The sequence below is a fragment of the Oncorhynchus gorbuscha genome, linkage group LG07 (genome assembly GCF_021184085.1).
Source record: "Oncorhynchus gorbuscha isolate QuinsamMale2020 ecotype Even-year linkage group LG07, OgorEven_v1.0, whole genome shotgun sequence".
In the NCBI taxonomy this organism is placed as follows: domain Eukaryota; kingdom Metazoa; phylum Chordata; class Actinopteri; order Salmoniformes; family Salmonidae; genus Oncorhynchus; species Oncorhynchus gorbuscha.
This window is the reverse complement of record NC_060179.1, coordinates 16,845,159-16,861,173: the sequence shown is the minus strand read 5'-3', so window position 1 is coordinate 16,861,173 and position 16,015 is coordinate 16,845,159. Positions and strand designations below refer to the sequence as shown.

General features: G+C 44.7%; 1 protein-coding gene across 1 annotated transcript in view; it reads left to right on the top strand.

The window, feature by feature from the left end:
- The window catches only part of LOC124039559, a 36,033-nt gene that overhangs the window by 12,706 nt on the left and 7,312 nt on the right, over positions 1–16,015 (top strand). The window contains exons 2-8 of the mRNA XM_046355659.1: positions 1,615–3,208; positions 4,358–4,399; positions 4,812–5,270; positions 5,419–5,563; positions 7,759–7,889; positions 12,490–12,669; positions 13,306–13,497. Coding sequence (XP_046211615.1) covers positions 1,628–3,208; positions 4,358–4,399; positions 4,812–5,270; positions 5,419–5,563; positions 7,759–7,889; positions 12,490–12,669; positions 13,306–13,497 — 2,730 coding nt within the window. The 5' untranslated portion in view covers positions 1,615–1,627. The remainder of the gene's footprint in view (positions 1–1,614; positions 3,209–4,357; positions 4,400–4,811; positions 5,271–5,418; positions 5,564–7,758; positions 7,890–12,489; positions 12,670–13,305; positions 13,498–16,015) is intronic.

The window sequence follows — 16,015 nt, the reverse complement described above, 5'->3', positions numbered from 1 at the left end:
TTGTGTGCCACCTTCAGGGCTGTGTATGGTAGCAGGCAGTCTAGTGTTAAAGATAAAGGCAACTCTGGCTATTTTGTACTAGTGTGCTTTAAGGATATGCTAAATAAACCACTGGATAGGCTATCCTATTTAGCAATTAATTTAGCCTTTCCTACTTAGCCTATTAGGCTAAATAAACTGCTGGATAGGCTAAATAAACTGCTAAATAGGATAGGCTAAATAAACCACTGGGTAGGCTAAATAGAATAGGCTAAATAAACTGCTAAATAGGATAGGCTAAATAAACCACTGGATAGGCTAAATAGAATACGCTAAATAAACTGCTAAATAGGATAGGCTAAATAAACCACTGGATAGGCTAAATAGAACAGGCTAAATAAACTGGATAGGCTAAATAGAATAGTCTAAATAAACTGCTGGATAGGCTAAGTAGGCTAAATACACTACTAAATAGGATAGGCTAAATAGAATAGGCTTAAAGGGATAGGCTAAATATACTGCTGGAGAGGTTAAATAGGATAAGCTAAATATACTACTGGGCTGGCTAAATCAACTGCTGCGTAGGCTAAATAAACCGCTCTTATTTGCACAGGTTCCCTGTTTTTATAATGTAAATAAAGGGTAATAAAACATTTAAATCAAAGGGCCTTTTAAACGACCAAGGACACTGTAGTAAGAAGAGTAATATAAAGTGTTATATGTTATAAAACAAAACTCTCCTTCCAGACTCACATTAAGCTTCTCCAATCCAAAATTAAATCGAGAATCGGCTTCCTATTTCACAACAAAGCATCCTTCACTTGAGCTGCCAAAAATACCCTCGAAGTCATTAACAAAATAGCCTCCAACGCTCAACTCAGACTGCATCCAATTTGCTATCACAGTGCCATCCGTTTGGTCACCAAAGCCCCATATACTACCCACCACTGTGACCTATATGCTCTCGTTGCCTGGTCCTTGCTTCATATTCGTCGCCAAACCCACTGGCTCCAGGTCATCTATAAGTCTTTGCTAGGTAAAGCCCCGCCTTATTTCAGCTCACTGGTCACCATAGCAACACCCATCCGTAGCACGTGCTCCAGCAGGTATATTTCACTGGTCATCCCCAAAGCCAACATCTTTCCTTACAGTTCCCTGCTGTCAATGATTGGAACAAATTGCAAAAATCACTGAAGCTGGAGACTCACATCTCCCTCACTAACTTTAAGCATCAGCTGTCAGAGCAGCTTACTGATTATTGCACATGTACACAGCCCATCTGTAAATAGCCCACCCAACTACCTCATCCCCATACTGTTAATTTTTGCTCCTTTGCACCCCAGTATGTCTACTTGCACATTCATCTTCTGCACATCTATCACTCCAGTGTTTAATAGCTAAATTGTAATTATTTTGCCACTATGGCCAGGGAGGTACCCCAATCTTACTACATTTGCACACACTGTATATAGACTTTTCTATTGTGTTATTGACTGTACGTTTGTTTATCCAATGTGTAACTCTGTGTTTTTTTGTCGCACTGCTTTGCTTTATCTTGGCCAGGTCACAGTTGTTCTCAACTGGCCTACCTGGTTAAATAAAATAAGTGTTACGTAACATGTCTTGTCTCTTTAGGCGGGGCAGAGCGATGCAGCCCTGTCTACCAGCGATGACTCCCTCTCCTATCGCGATGGCTCCTCCACCGACCCTGACCTTCAACCTCGAGCCTGGCCCCGACCCCTCGGCGATCTTTACCCTACCCAGGGTCACGTGGAGAGGGCGGCGCCCCCCGTCCCTGCTGTCTGGGTGTGGTGCCCAGGTACAGCTTGTGACCTATGACCCCCACAATGAGGAGAGTAGACTGAACGGGCTCAACACGGACACCTGGTCCAGCCGAGTGATAGGCCACCCTGAGATGAAGCCCTACCCCTCCAGGATCATGAGGCTCTTCTCTACCCAGAGGAAGTGCACCGTTCCTGGGGACAGTCCGGGCACAACCAGGCCCCTCTCCTTCCAGGGTCCTCAATCCAGTGCCGGGGGCCCGCAGGCTTGGCCAGTCCTGTCAGGGCTTGCCGTCATGGGCTCCTTTAAGAAGCTGCGCTCCTCAGTGCTCCAAGGCATTCAGAACCGAGGGACAGCTAATCCGGATGGGGAGTACATCTCAGCAGCCAACCAGGGTGAATATAATGGAATGGTCACAACCAATCAGAGCTTAAGACTGAGGTGTGGGGAGGGCTATAGTGTGTCCAGTAGGGTGTCTATTGGCCAGCAGATGGCTGGGATGAGCCCTTATAGTTCTGAAAATGAAGAAGAAGAGGAGGAAGTAGTAGATAAGGAAGATGGACTGCAGAGAAACACACGCTTTTCAAGGAGTATCCGGAGAGCATATGGGGCTGGGCGCATCTCACTGCTGGACACTGGGCAGAACGGGGAACGTGGGGAGGGTCCAGGACAGGGGGTTTCATCCAATCAGAGGCCAGGTTTAGGCTCCAGTTCAGGGTCTGAGGTGAATCTCCATTCGGAAGAGCGCGTCAACGTGCTGAGCAGACTAACCAAGAGTGCAGACAACCTACACCTTAAGGCCCCTTTCAGACGCAAAGCCCCTTCTCCCTCCTCAAATGACTCACCTGGTACCATTGGCTCTGTTGTGGCCAATGTGGGCCCCAGCATACAGAGATCAGCCAGTGCCTCGTCCGTGGACCTTAGGGACCGCAGCCAGAGCCCTGGTCGCCTTAGAAGTCCCCTAGGGGCCAGGGGCCACATGTTGAAGCTAGTGGGCAGCATGACTGACCTGACTGTGAGACGCAGGCCTAACCTGTCCCCAGTCACTTGCCCGGGCTCCCCCGTGACTCTCCTGTCCCCCCTCAGCCGTCTCCACGACGACTACTCCCGCCGTACACCCTGCCTTCCCGCCGGTGACCGTCAACGGCGGCCCTCGCCCGCCAGAACGAGGAACGTCACTCTGGTATCACTGGAACACACCCCAACCGTCCACCTCCAGGGAAGACCAGACCATGTCTTCAGTTTCCCAACCTATAGTGACCCTCTTGCTACAACCTCATCTCCCCTGAGGAGCAGCCTGTGTGAGGGGGGCAGGCCTCAGGAGGGACGGGGAGATGGGTGGAGAGCTCAGTGTGACTCCACTCCACTCCCTCAGGGGGAGCCATGTGAGAGCCACAGCAAACACCAGCCAGAAGTCAATGCAGAGGTCAAGACGGCACCAAAGCAGGTAAGATAATACTTTGATGCTCCAATCTGCTACACTGGCTCAGTCCTACTGGAATGTCTGGACTACTGATCTGAAAGACATCAGGTGAAAGCGATGTGCTGGTGGTGACATCTCATTCCTATTTATTCAGCGGGCTCAAAGGGAAGCACAGTGAAAAGTCATCAAGGGTGAAGGCAGACAGTCTCATCCTCATCAATTGGAGCAGAATGATTCGTTGTAAGGCCTTTATCGTAATAATTCCATCTTCTGGCATTGACCTTGTCTTGTGAAATGGAACGTAGTCGTGGAGATATCTGGTGGTTTATGAAGTGATCTTTGATTATGTCAGGTCTCTTAAAGTCATTTAGATAAGTGAATGGAGGCGTGTGTTTCTAGCTAACCAAAGAATCCAACGCTTGCGTGCCCATGCCTAGTCCAAAGTTCCTGTCCAACATGATTGGTCAAGTCAGTTGTCAATCAGGCTTTACAGCCCAGCTGATTGGCCCCAGCCCTGTGTCACATCTACTGTCACTTTATCTGTGTCTCATAAGCGTCGGTCTAGTGTATTTGTCACCACTGTGATTGCGTGACTCCCAGCAGCGACAGCCCTAGCAGGGTCACGTGTCGGCCGGCTGTAGAGGCCGGCCAATCTGAAGGAGTAGAACAGGCACAGTTAATTATTAGGTATTGTTTATGATTGGTGGTGGGATTGGTTGCATAAGCAAGCGGGGCTCCTGTTCCAGTGTGCTGTGGCTGGCTGGTTATCAGTAAGAGCAATGCTGTCCCCTCCCTTCCCCACTCTGCCCTCAACAACAGGCAGGCAGGCAGGCCACCGGGACAAAGTCCACTAGTCACGCTGGGCCTGGGAGAGTTTACAGAGAGATCTAGGAAAACACTACCGACACACCAGGAATAATACACTTTTCTGGGTTGTTAAAGGACTGAATATTCAATCAGAAGACTGGTTTATTTGATTGAGAACCATGATGGCAGATTTTAGTTGATCAGATGGAGGGAAATTAGCTGATTTTCATTGGTTGAAGAGCGAGAAGCAGGCAGGGGAACTGTGCAGTAGAAAACTAAAGGAGAAGCAGACCCAGTTTTCGGGACAGAGGCCTGTGAGTGTGTTGGTGTTTGACCATGGTGCTGATCTACTGTGTACCTTTCCAGTGCATATGGACCAGACCAGACCAAGATCAGGAGGAGCTGGAGGTAAAGGAACTTCTCTCTTCTGACATGCCAATGACAAACAAATTCAACTTAACCAGTACAGTATACTAGTAAGCTCTCTGGTCAGTTAAACTAACCATTGCAAACAATTTCTCTTGGGCAGTAACCTAAATGGGAGGAAATGTATTCTCTTTTGTCGCTCCTCCTTGTGTGTACACATACAATTTGATAAGACTTTTTACATGAGTTCAGGGTATGTGATATGGGAGAAGAATGTGCAAAAATAAATATTCCATATCACTGACATTTGTACGGACTTTCCATATTTGACACGTCAGCTAAACAGCATGCTCTGTTTCTGATTAACAGACATTCTTTAACGAGGATGTGTTTAATTAGGAGCAGGCATTGTGGGACATCAAATTTGACCTTTCACCTTTACAATTACCTGCAGGACACATCAGACGAACAGGGCAGAGAGGCACTATTAGGGGGTGAAGAGGAGCCCTCTCCTTCGGCCACCCCAACATGTTCCCTAGATTCTCCCACCTCACCCATATTAATCACATCACCCATGGCAACAGGCGCCACGGAAACGTCCACGTCCGTCACCCCCAGACGGCGGGTGGGGCGATTGAGGCCTCGGCCAATCTCTGACTACGCTCAGCTGGTTGCCAGGAAGTACGCCATCCCCGAGGAGGAGGGGGAGCTACATCCTGAGGAGAGGACTACAAATGGAACTCCCTGTCAGGACTTGAAAAGTAATGGAGGCTCGCAGGACAGTGACAGCCAAGAGAACTACAATATGAATGGAGATCTCCGGTGCCGGAGAAGACGGCCTATGTCTGTGATTGGAGGAGTGGATCTGTACTCTTCACCTGGCGCTGAGGAGAGAGAGGACCGCCTGCCGTCTGTAAGCACCTCACTGTTTAACAATGGCTAGATATACTGAGAGATTTGTGTAACATAGTATGTCAAATAATGCCCTGTTTGTGATTGAGGTGCAAAACCCTTGGACGTTCTCAAAGGCCCCTAACACTGTCCTTTCCATGTCGCTCTAGCCCCTGTCACGCCCCCCTGTTCCATCACACCAAGTGCCCTCCTACAGGGCTGTGTCGGCCAGGTTCCACCCCTCCACCTTCTCCCAGAGCACCCCCATTGGACTGGACCGCCTTGGACAACGCAAACTACACAGAGTTCTCAGTGGTGAGGGAGGGAGTGTGTGTGAAAGGGAGGAATAAAGATGGAGCATGTCTGTGTATGAGAGGCAGAGTGGGGTAGAATGTCTGTTAAAGAAGCGTAAAGCAGAGAGCAGATTGGCCAACATGCACACATGTTGTGTAACAACTACACAATACTCTGTCCATGTATGAAGGTACGAGATCCGAGTTAAAAGTATGCAGAAATGAATAGGGCCTGATTTTTAAAAAACAAAAAAATAAAATAAAAACATTTTAATAAAAACTAAATCCACTGAGTAAATCTAACAACCCGATTCTCGAGCTGCAACACACAGACATGTACGGAGTTTGTGTCAACGGACATGGAGATGAATACATCATTATTCAACGTAGCTTCCTCGTGTCTGTCCCTCCTGTTTGTTGTGATGCTGAGTTTGCGGAAGTTAACTCATGGACTCTGTGTGTTGTGGAAAGGTAAACACATTGGTTGAAACTAACGTTAGCGAACATAAGATGGACATTCAGTGGGCTCTAATGTGCCAGCAGTTCACTCGCATTTGCTAGTGAAAGAAATGAAATACAAGTACGAAAAATAACTGTTCGCATTTGTGCGAGTGTGAAAAATAACTGTTCGCATTTGTGCGAGTGTGAAAAACATTTAATTCTGCGTCCCATTAGTTGTATTTTCCACGTAACATTACGAGCAACCTGATAGACTAACAGTAATTATGATCAAACCTGATAGACTAACAGTAATTATGATCCACGTAACATTACGAGGAGAACCTGATAGACTACCTGATCCAGACTAACCTGAGTAATTATGATCCACGTAACATTACGAGGAGAACGCAACCTGATAGACTAACAGTAATTATGATCCAGAACATTAAGGAGAACGCAACCTGATAGACTAACAGTAATTATGATCCACGTAACATTACGAGGAGAACGCAACCTGATAGACTAACAGTAATTATGATCCACGTAACATTACGAGGAGAACGCAACCTGATAGACTAACAGTAATTATGATCCACGTAACATTACGAGGAGAACGCAACCTGATAGACTAACAGTAATTATGATCCATGTAACATTACAAGAACGCAACCTGATAGACTAACAGTAATTATGATCTACGTCACAAAAAGCATTACAAAAGTATAATCAAAAATAAATATAAACATCTTGGAATTAAATGGAGTCTAGTTTAGAAGACAGCGCGATGAAGAATGAATGAGTGTCCTGTATTAGATTCAGAGGCAATGCTTCTAAAATGCCTTTGCACTACATTTTAGATTTGATCAATTTCAAAAATCTGAAATGATATATGCTCTGCAAATAAATACAACAGACACCTTTACATAGGCTGAAACAGACTGGCCCTAGTGATTGGCCCTGTTTGAGAGGTGACTAGCGTTCCTCTGCTATAGAGACTAAACTTGGGGGCATGTGCTAAGAAAAATGTTATAGATAATTATCTCCATTCTATACTGTACATGTAATGGAATAAACATACAGACAATCTGTGCTAATTCTACAAAACATATGTTTATATTATATGTTCTGTATTTATCAGTATGAATCTTTTATTTATGTTTTCTAAATACCTTTTCAGAGGACTAACTGAACCAGGTGTGATGCATACTGTTTGTCTAAGCACATGAATCTCCAATTTGCTGCCCGTCTTGTACTCTAAACAGTTGGACATGGTTGGCAGGTCTGCGAGAGCTTTGAAAGTTAGTGTGTAAAATAGTGTGTTTACCATCTTTCCAGAGTGTGTGATGTGTAGAGCAGGGTTCCCCAACTGCCCCCCCTCCAAGTTTTCTAAACAAAACCCACAATTATTTGTATATATATACATATGTGTAATTATTATTTATTTATTTTCGTTGTAAACTAAAAAAAACGGAACCAGCTCCAATTGATTTCATTTTAGGAAATCTTTTCCCATGCATAATAGTGACGTGATCGTATACAAATGTAAACAAGGTTTGAAATTATTGTTTTAGTTAAACATATCTGTTTGGGCTTCTTGTGGTCAATTTGCCTTCTACAAATGATTTGTATTTGTCGCAGCCCCCCGACCATCCACTAAAGAACAAATCGGCCCGCGGCTGAATATAGTTGATGATCCCTGGTGTAGTGAGTGCTGTTTGTGTGTGTGAGAGAGCATGTCTGATGTGTGTAACTGTACTAACTCTCTCGTCCCCACAGCAGACGGAGGCTCAGAGTGTTGTGCAGCGGTGGATGGTGACAGTGTGAGTGAGGAGGAGGGGAGCTTCGATGAGCTCAGTGATGTCACAACGTACCTGCAGCCTGGGGTGGGGCTGTCTGCTCTCAGCCAGGTGTGCTGCTTATCTACCTGCCTGCCTGTGTGTTAAATTGCAGGATGCATTCAGCATCAGATGTAACCAATGTTCCCTCAAGAAATTCGGCACTGATCAAATTTAATCTCTGCTGAGTGCAAACTTGAATGTTGGGAAAATTCTGTGCAACTTCCAGGGCGAGTATTTCAATCAAATTGACTTATAAAGCCATCAGCTGATGTCACAAAGTGCTGTACAGAAACCCTGCCTAAATCCCCAAACAGCAAGCAATGCAGGTGTAGAAGCAAGTTTACTCTGAACACTGAGGTTGTACCTGTTTTTAGTTAGTTTTTAACAGTGCTCAAGTAGGCTACTGTGGCTATTTGATCATAATGTAGGCCTTACCAGAGTGGCCTGCTATAAAAAATAAAAATGGAGAAAATTGATCATATCTTAACATGTAAATAGCTGTTCTATCATTCAGCCTACAGTAGCAGCCAATATGTAGTGTTCAATGTAGGCCAACATTCCATGAGACTTTTGGAACCTGTTTTATTTACTTGTCCTTCAGACAGGGAGGTGACTGAAAGAGTTGTTGTTTGATGCAAGAAACCACTCTACAAAATAAAATGCATGATTATTACAGAGAATCAGACAATTATGCTACCCTCTGCCTATTGGCTACTTAGCTTATTCAAGCCTGTCTCAAAATACAACAGTGCCCCTTTAAGACAACAAAGCTACAGTGGGGCAAAAAAAGTATTTAGTCAGCCACCAATTGTGCAAGTTCTCCCACTTAAAGATGAGAGGCCTGTAATTTTCATCATAGGTATACTTAAACTATGACAGACAAAATGAGAAAAAAAAATCCAGAAAATCACATTGTATGATTTTTTAAATGAATTTATTTGCAAATTATGGTGGAAAATAAGTATTTGGTCAATAACAAAAGTTTATCTCAATACTTGACAGAGGTCAAACATTTTCTGTAAGTCTTCAAGGTTTTCACACACTTGCTGGTATTTTGGCCCATTCCTCCATGCAGATCTCCTCTAGAGCAGTGATGTTTTGGGGCTGTTGCTGGGTAACACAGACTTTCAACTCCCTCCAAAGATTTTCTATGGAGTTGAGATCTGGAGACTGGCTAGGCCACTCCAGGACCTTGAAATGCTTCTTACGAAGCCACTCCTTCGTTGCCCGGGTGGTGTGTTTGGGATCATTGTCATGCTGAAAGACCCAGCCACGTTTCATCTTCAATGCCCTTGCTGAGTTTCCACCCCCATGCTTCACAGTAGGTATGGTGTTCTTTGGATGCAACTCAGCATTCTTTGTCCTCCAAACACGACGAGTTGAGTTTTTACCAAAAAGTTCTATTTTGGTGTCATATGGTTAGATGAAATTCTCCCAATCTTCTTCTGGATCATCCAAATACTCTCTAGCAAACTTCAGACAGCCTGGACATGTACCGGCTTAAGCAGGGGGACACGTCTGGCACTGCAGGATTTGAGTCCCTGGCGTCGTAGTGTGTTACTGATGGTAGGCTTTGTTACTTTGGTCCCAGCTCTCTGCAGGTCATTCACTAGGTCCCCCCGTGAGGTTCTGGGATTTTTGCTCACCGTTCTTGTGATCATTTTGACCCCACGGGGTGAGATCTTGCGTGGAGCCCCAGATCGAGGGAGATTATCAGTGGTCTTGTATGTTTTCCATTTCCTAATAATTGCTCCCACCAGAAATCCTGCTTGTTTGTAGGTGACCAAATACTTATTTTCCACCATAATTTGCAAATAAATTCATAAAAAATCCTACAATGTGATTTTCTGGATTTTTTTCCTTCTCATTTTGTCTGTCATAGTTGAAGTGTACATATGATGCAAATTACAGGCCTCTCATCTTTTTAAGTGGGAGAACTTGCACAATTGGTGGCTGACTAAATACTTCTTTGCCCCACTGTATGTACCTAACTCATTTTTCATAAAATTCTAGAAATGTATACGTTTTGTGCTCTTGTTGGAAGCAATCACTCTCCTATTGCAGACTACATAGTATCTATAACTGGGCTAATAACTCTTAACTTGCAAAGGATATTAACTAAATGTGCACAATTGGCTACATGCAGCACTTGCTTTGATCTCAAAACAAGCGCACCTACTCACAATTGGGGCTGTTGCGGTGATCGTATTACCGCCACACCGGCGGTCACGAGTCATGAAGGCAGTCAAATTCCACATGACTGTTTAGTCACGGTGATTAGGCTTCTCCAAGCTCTGATGTTGCTGGTGGTCATTAGTACCGAACTTGCTAACTGCCTCAGCACTCTATTTTCCCTCTAATCACTGACATCAATGCAAATATATTTGAAAATCTAATCAAACACTTCGAGCTCATGTTGCTCAATATTTCATTAAGCTATGCAATTGCATAAGAGAACAGAGTGATGGCTTCTATTAAAAAGAGGATCCATCAGGTTTCTATAGGCTAGGCCTACTATATTTATCTCTAGACTTTCCTAATATCAAGCACATTGCTTATATTTAGAACAGGAGTGTAGCCTACCTGGCTGGCATGAAAATGAGCTACAGGAAAAGCTACTTAATGCATAGATAACATGTATTTTTCCCACTGCCCCTGTTTTGATTCAGGTGCATGATAATGGTTCATTCTAAATCAAAACAAATGTCACACACACATTAATTAGTATATGTAAAGACGAGATTAAATCAATAATAATCTGATGGGTGACAATTTTTGCCTATCACTTACTTGTCAATTACACTACCGTTCAAAAGTTTGGAGTCACTTACAAATGTCCTTGTTTTTGAAAGAGAAGCACATGTTTTGTCCATTTTTAAAATAACATCAAATTGATCAGAAATACAGTGTAGACATTGTTAATGTTGTAAATGACTATTGTAGCTGGAAACAGCTGATTTTTAATGGAATATCTACATAGGTGTACAGAGGCCCATTATCAGGCCCATTATCAGCAACCATCACTCGTGATCTAAAAAGGTTTTTTGATGCTAGTGGTTGTATTAATTTGGGCTCTATCTCAACTGTCCCAGACTATTTTTTTAAATTTATTAAATCTTTATTTAACATAATAGAACAGGTCTACATTTGTACTATGGGGGTCAGTTTATTAACATAGTCTCGGGCTTTTGCTGTTCAAAGTAAATGTGAACAGTTCTTCCAATATCTATGCACATCAGAGTTGGATAAGGACGTGAGAAGTTGCGTCACCCGACGTGTCTGTCTTAATTTGTAGCCAGTGAGAAAGACCCGACCAGCTGACGGAGAGCTGTGTGAGTGAGAGACTCTTCGGATTGAACGGCACACTCAAAAGAGAAGAGCACAGCACTTCGGGCCGTAAAAGGAATGGATTTTTTTTTAGGGTGCATTACAGCCACAAAGGGGATTCCGCCGTGAAATTCGAGGCGTTATCAAGTGCGTGTCAAATTGTGATTGAGACTATTGAAGTGTACAGCCTGCGCCATAAACAATACAGAACTCGTGCCTTTTCAATCTATTTTCTTTCAAATGATCATCTCATCATGCAGCCTTACAATGTATTAAAAATCAAAACAACATTGTTTGGAGACTATATTTATTTTATTTAGCTTTGTTCAATTGTATTCACCATACTATAAAGTAATGCAACATAATTATAAGCAAATCTTGTCTGCTAAATGAAATAGTGTAGCCCACAGCCATATGGCATAGCCAGATCAGGACCTAACATAAAGACAACCCAGAGTATGCTATTCTGTTCTTCTGAAATAGACTACATTTTCTTCATATCATGTTTCTTTAGACCTGTCTAAAATAAATCATGGATTTATTGCGAAGGTGTAGTCTATAATACATGGATTTATTCAACTTTTTAAAATGTGTGGAAGCCAGGAGATGCTTAATGTGTTTGTTAATTAACGGTCAATTACCATGAGACTGACAGTTATTCACTTGACAATCACCGTCTGACAATTTTGTGACCGTCACAGCCCTACTCACGACCGCTCATGCTGTAAACACAGTCCAGTTCAAAGTAAATGGTACAGATCCATATATGGCAATGGTCTATTTGCATGTAGGCCTACTGCAGCTCTGATTGTTTACGCTGCACCGGTGTGTGTAGAGTACAGGCTGAGTAGTGCGTGTCAATACAATAGAATCCTACTCCGATGCATTCTGTCTACAACAAAAGCTAAGCTGTTGCATAGTTCGTTTTGTTTCAGTATGTTGCGTTGACCGTGGATAATATTGGGGTTTTTTTTACAGAAAAAATGGAGGAATGCCTTGGAGATCGATCAGTCGTTGAATGAAGTTCAATATCGTACCTCTCTCTGTGGGCTGATATTTCTGTGCGGCGGTCTGGGGGCTACTGCGCATGCGCGCTGCTTAAAGGGAACATTGGATAAATGTCTCCAAGACAATACGCCGTTTCTGCAATACCTGATGTGTGTGTGATCTGTTTTGGTCTGAGTTTGGAAGCAGCTCTGGTGTCCCAAGTCCACGTGTAATCTGTGTGTCAGACATGAGTATGCTGTGCATGTAATTCTGTATTTATTTGTGCGTGTCTGTCATTACATAAGCTCGGTAACTCTCCACTTCTCTCTTACCCTTTTTTCTCTCGCTCTCTCAGTGGATCAGCCAGGGTCAAGCTGTGTATGCAGAGGCCCTGTGGGACCATGTGACAATGGAGGAGCAGGAGCTGGCGTTCAAGGCGGGAGATGTGATCCGGGTGCTGGAGGCCCCTCACAAGGACTGGTGGTGGGGCATGGGGGCAGACAGGGAGGCCTGGTTCCCCTCCAGCTTCGTCAGGGTAAGAACACGGAGTCAACACACTTGTCCACTAGCCCTGTTGCATTGAAAATAAAAAAATCTGTCAGTCAATTATTTAACAGCTCTTTGTGTTTTTATTGATCTTTTTTCACAACAACAAGAAACAAACAGATCAGGTCATGAGGCAAAAAGAGGTCAGAAACAAAGCAACTTTCTGAACAAGCCATTGACATGATCGGCTTGGATCAGGAAGCAAGAAAATACAACAACTGTCCATGTTTTGTCTTAAGTAGACATTCTGCCCTCTGTGTAATTGATGTTTACGCTAGACCCTGCCAGCTGTCTTGGCTGCAACCCAGCCCCTTAGTAGTGTGTGTTCAAGGGAAAGGGTAGTGTGGGTTCAGAGGTTTTGGGGGTTTCCCTGGTGAATTGTGTTGATTTACAGTTGCATCTTAATTAGGCAAGCTATGGTAACCATGGTGAGGCCAGTTAATTGACGGGGGGGGGGTGACCGCTTGGTAATTGCCCCTGTCGGGGATTGTTGGCGACGGACAGGGCATGTTAACCATACATGGTGTTTCTAATGTTACCATAGGGATGTATGGTTGGGTTAATAGGGTTTCATTCACAGATGTGTGACTCTGGTTCACCTGGTAACGTGTGTGTGATTTGACAGGTGCGTGTGAACCAGGAAGAGGATTCTGGAGCGGAGAGTGTAGAGCGTTGTGCTCTGGACCAGGAAAACCCACACACTGCCCCCCGGGACACACACAGCGCTGAGCACCGCCACCAGATGAGGACCAACGTGGTCAAAGAGATCATGAACACCGAACGCATCTACATCAAACACCTCCGGGACATCTGTGAGGTGGGTGGAGGCTCAACCAGAAACATTAACCCGACCCTAACCCATGTCTCTCCTCCATCGTCACTGACATTACCGATAGGGTAGAATTTACCTTAGTTTTTCTCTCCTGCTCTCCTCTCTTCTCCTTGCCTCTTTTTGGAAAAATGGTCAAAGGTAATTGAGGAGCGGAGGAGAGGAAATGTGTGAACGAATGCATTTGTATGAAATGAAACTCTCCTTTTCTACTCACGCTTCATCCGGCAAATGAAGTTTAAACGGATGGAATTCCACAATAATTGTGTAAAGTGATAAAACAAATGTAGCTAGTTGTGCAACACATTTTATAGATACAAGGAGAACACCTGACTCAAGATGCTTTGAGAACACCTGACTCAAGATGCTTTGAGAACACCTGACTCAAGATGCTTTGAGAACACCTGACTCTAGATGCTTTGGGAACACCTGACTCTAGATGCTTTGGGAACACCTGACTCTAGATGCTTTGGGAACACCTGACTCTAGATGCTTTGGGAACACCTGACTCTAGATGCTTTGGGAACACCTGACTCTAGATGCTTTGGGAACACCTGACTCTAGATGCTTTGGGAACACCTGACTCTAGATGCTTTGACTCTAGATGAACACCTGACTCTAGATGCTTTGGGAACACCTGACTCTAGATGCTTTGGGAACACCTGACTCTAGATGCTTTGGGAACACCTGACTCTAGATGCTTTGGGAACACCTGACTCTAGATGCTTTGGGAACACCTGACTCTAGATGCTTTGGGAACACCTGACTCTAGATGCTTTGGGAACACCTGACTTTGGGAACACCTAGATGCTTTGGGAACACCTGACTCTAGATGCTTTGGGAACACCTGACTCTAGATGCTTTGGGACTCTAGAAACACCTGACTCTAGATGCTTTGGGAACACCTGACTCTAGATGCTTTGGGAACACCTGACTCTAGATGCTTTGGGAACACCTGACTCTAGATGCTTTGGGAACACCTGACTCTAGATGCTTTGGGAACACCTGACTCTAGATGCTTTGGGAACACCTGACTCTAGATGCTTTGGGAACACCTGACTCTAGATGCTTTGGGAACACCTGACTCTAGATGCTTTGGGAACACCTGACTCTAGATGCTTTGGGAACACCTGACTCTAGATGCTTTGGGAACACCTGACTCTAGATGCTTTGGGAACACCTGACTCTAGATGCTTTGGGAACACCTGACTCTAGATGCTTTGGGAACACCTGACTCTAGATGCTTTGGGAACACCTGACTCTAGATGCTTTGGGAACACCTGACTCTAGATGCTTTGGGAACACCTGACTCTAGATGCTTTGGGAACACCTGACTCTAGATGCTTTGGGAACACCTGACTCTAGATGCTTTGGGAACACCTGACTCTAGATGCTTTGGGAACACCTGACTCTAGATGCTTTGGGAACACCTGACTCTAGATGCTTTGGGAACACCTGACTCTAGATGCTTTGGGAACACCTGACTCTAGATGCTTTGGGAACACCTGACTCTAGATGCTTTGGGAACACCTGACTCTAGATGCTTTGGGAACACCTGACTCTAGATGCTTTGGGAACACCTGACTCTAGATGCTTTGGGAACACCTGACTCTAGATGCTTTGGGAACACCTGACTCTAGATGCTTTGGGAACACCTGACTCTAGATGCTTTGGGAACACCTGACTCTAGATGCTTTGGGAACACCTGACTCTAGATGCTTTGGGAACACCTGACTCTAGATGCTTTGGGAACACCTGACTCTAGATGCTTTGGGAACACCTGACTCTAGATGCTTTGGGAACACCTGACTCTAGATGCTTTGGGAACACCTGACTCTAGATGCTTTGGGAACACCTGACTCTAGATGCTTTGGGAACACCTGACTCTAGATGCTTTGGGAACACCTGACTCTAGATGCTTTGGGAACACCTGACTCTAGATGCTTTGGGAACACCTGACTCTAGATGCTTTGGGAACACCTGACTCTAGATGCTTTGGGAACACCTGACTCTAGATGCTTGGGGAACACCTGACTCTAGATGCTTTGGGAACACCTGACTCTAGATGCTTTGGGAACACCTGACTCTAGATGCTTGGGGAACACCTGACTCTAGATGCTTGGGGAACACCTGACTCTAGATGCTTGGGGAACACCTGACTCTAGATGCTTGGGGAACACCTGACTCTAGATGCTTGGGGAACACCTGACTCTAGATGCTTGGGGAACACCTGACTCTAGATGCTTGGGGAACACCTGACTCTAGATGCTTGGGGAACACCTGACTCTAGATGCTTGGGGAACACCTGACTCTAGATGCACCTGACTCTAGGGAACACCTGACTCTAGATGCTTGGGGAACACCTGACTCTAGATGCTTGGGGAACACCTGACTCTAGATGCTTGGGGAACACCTGACTCTAGATGCTTTGGGAACACCTGACTCTAGATGCTTTGGGAACACCTGACTCTAGATGCTTTGGGAACACCTGACTCTAGATGCTTTG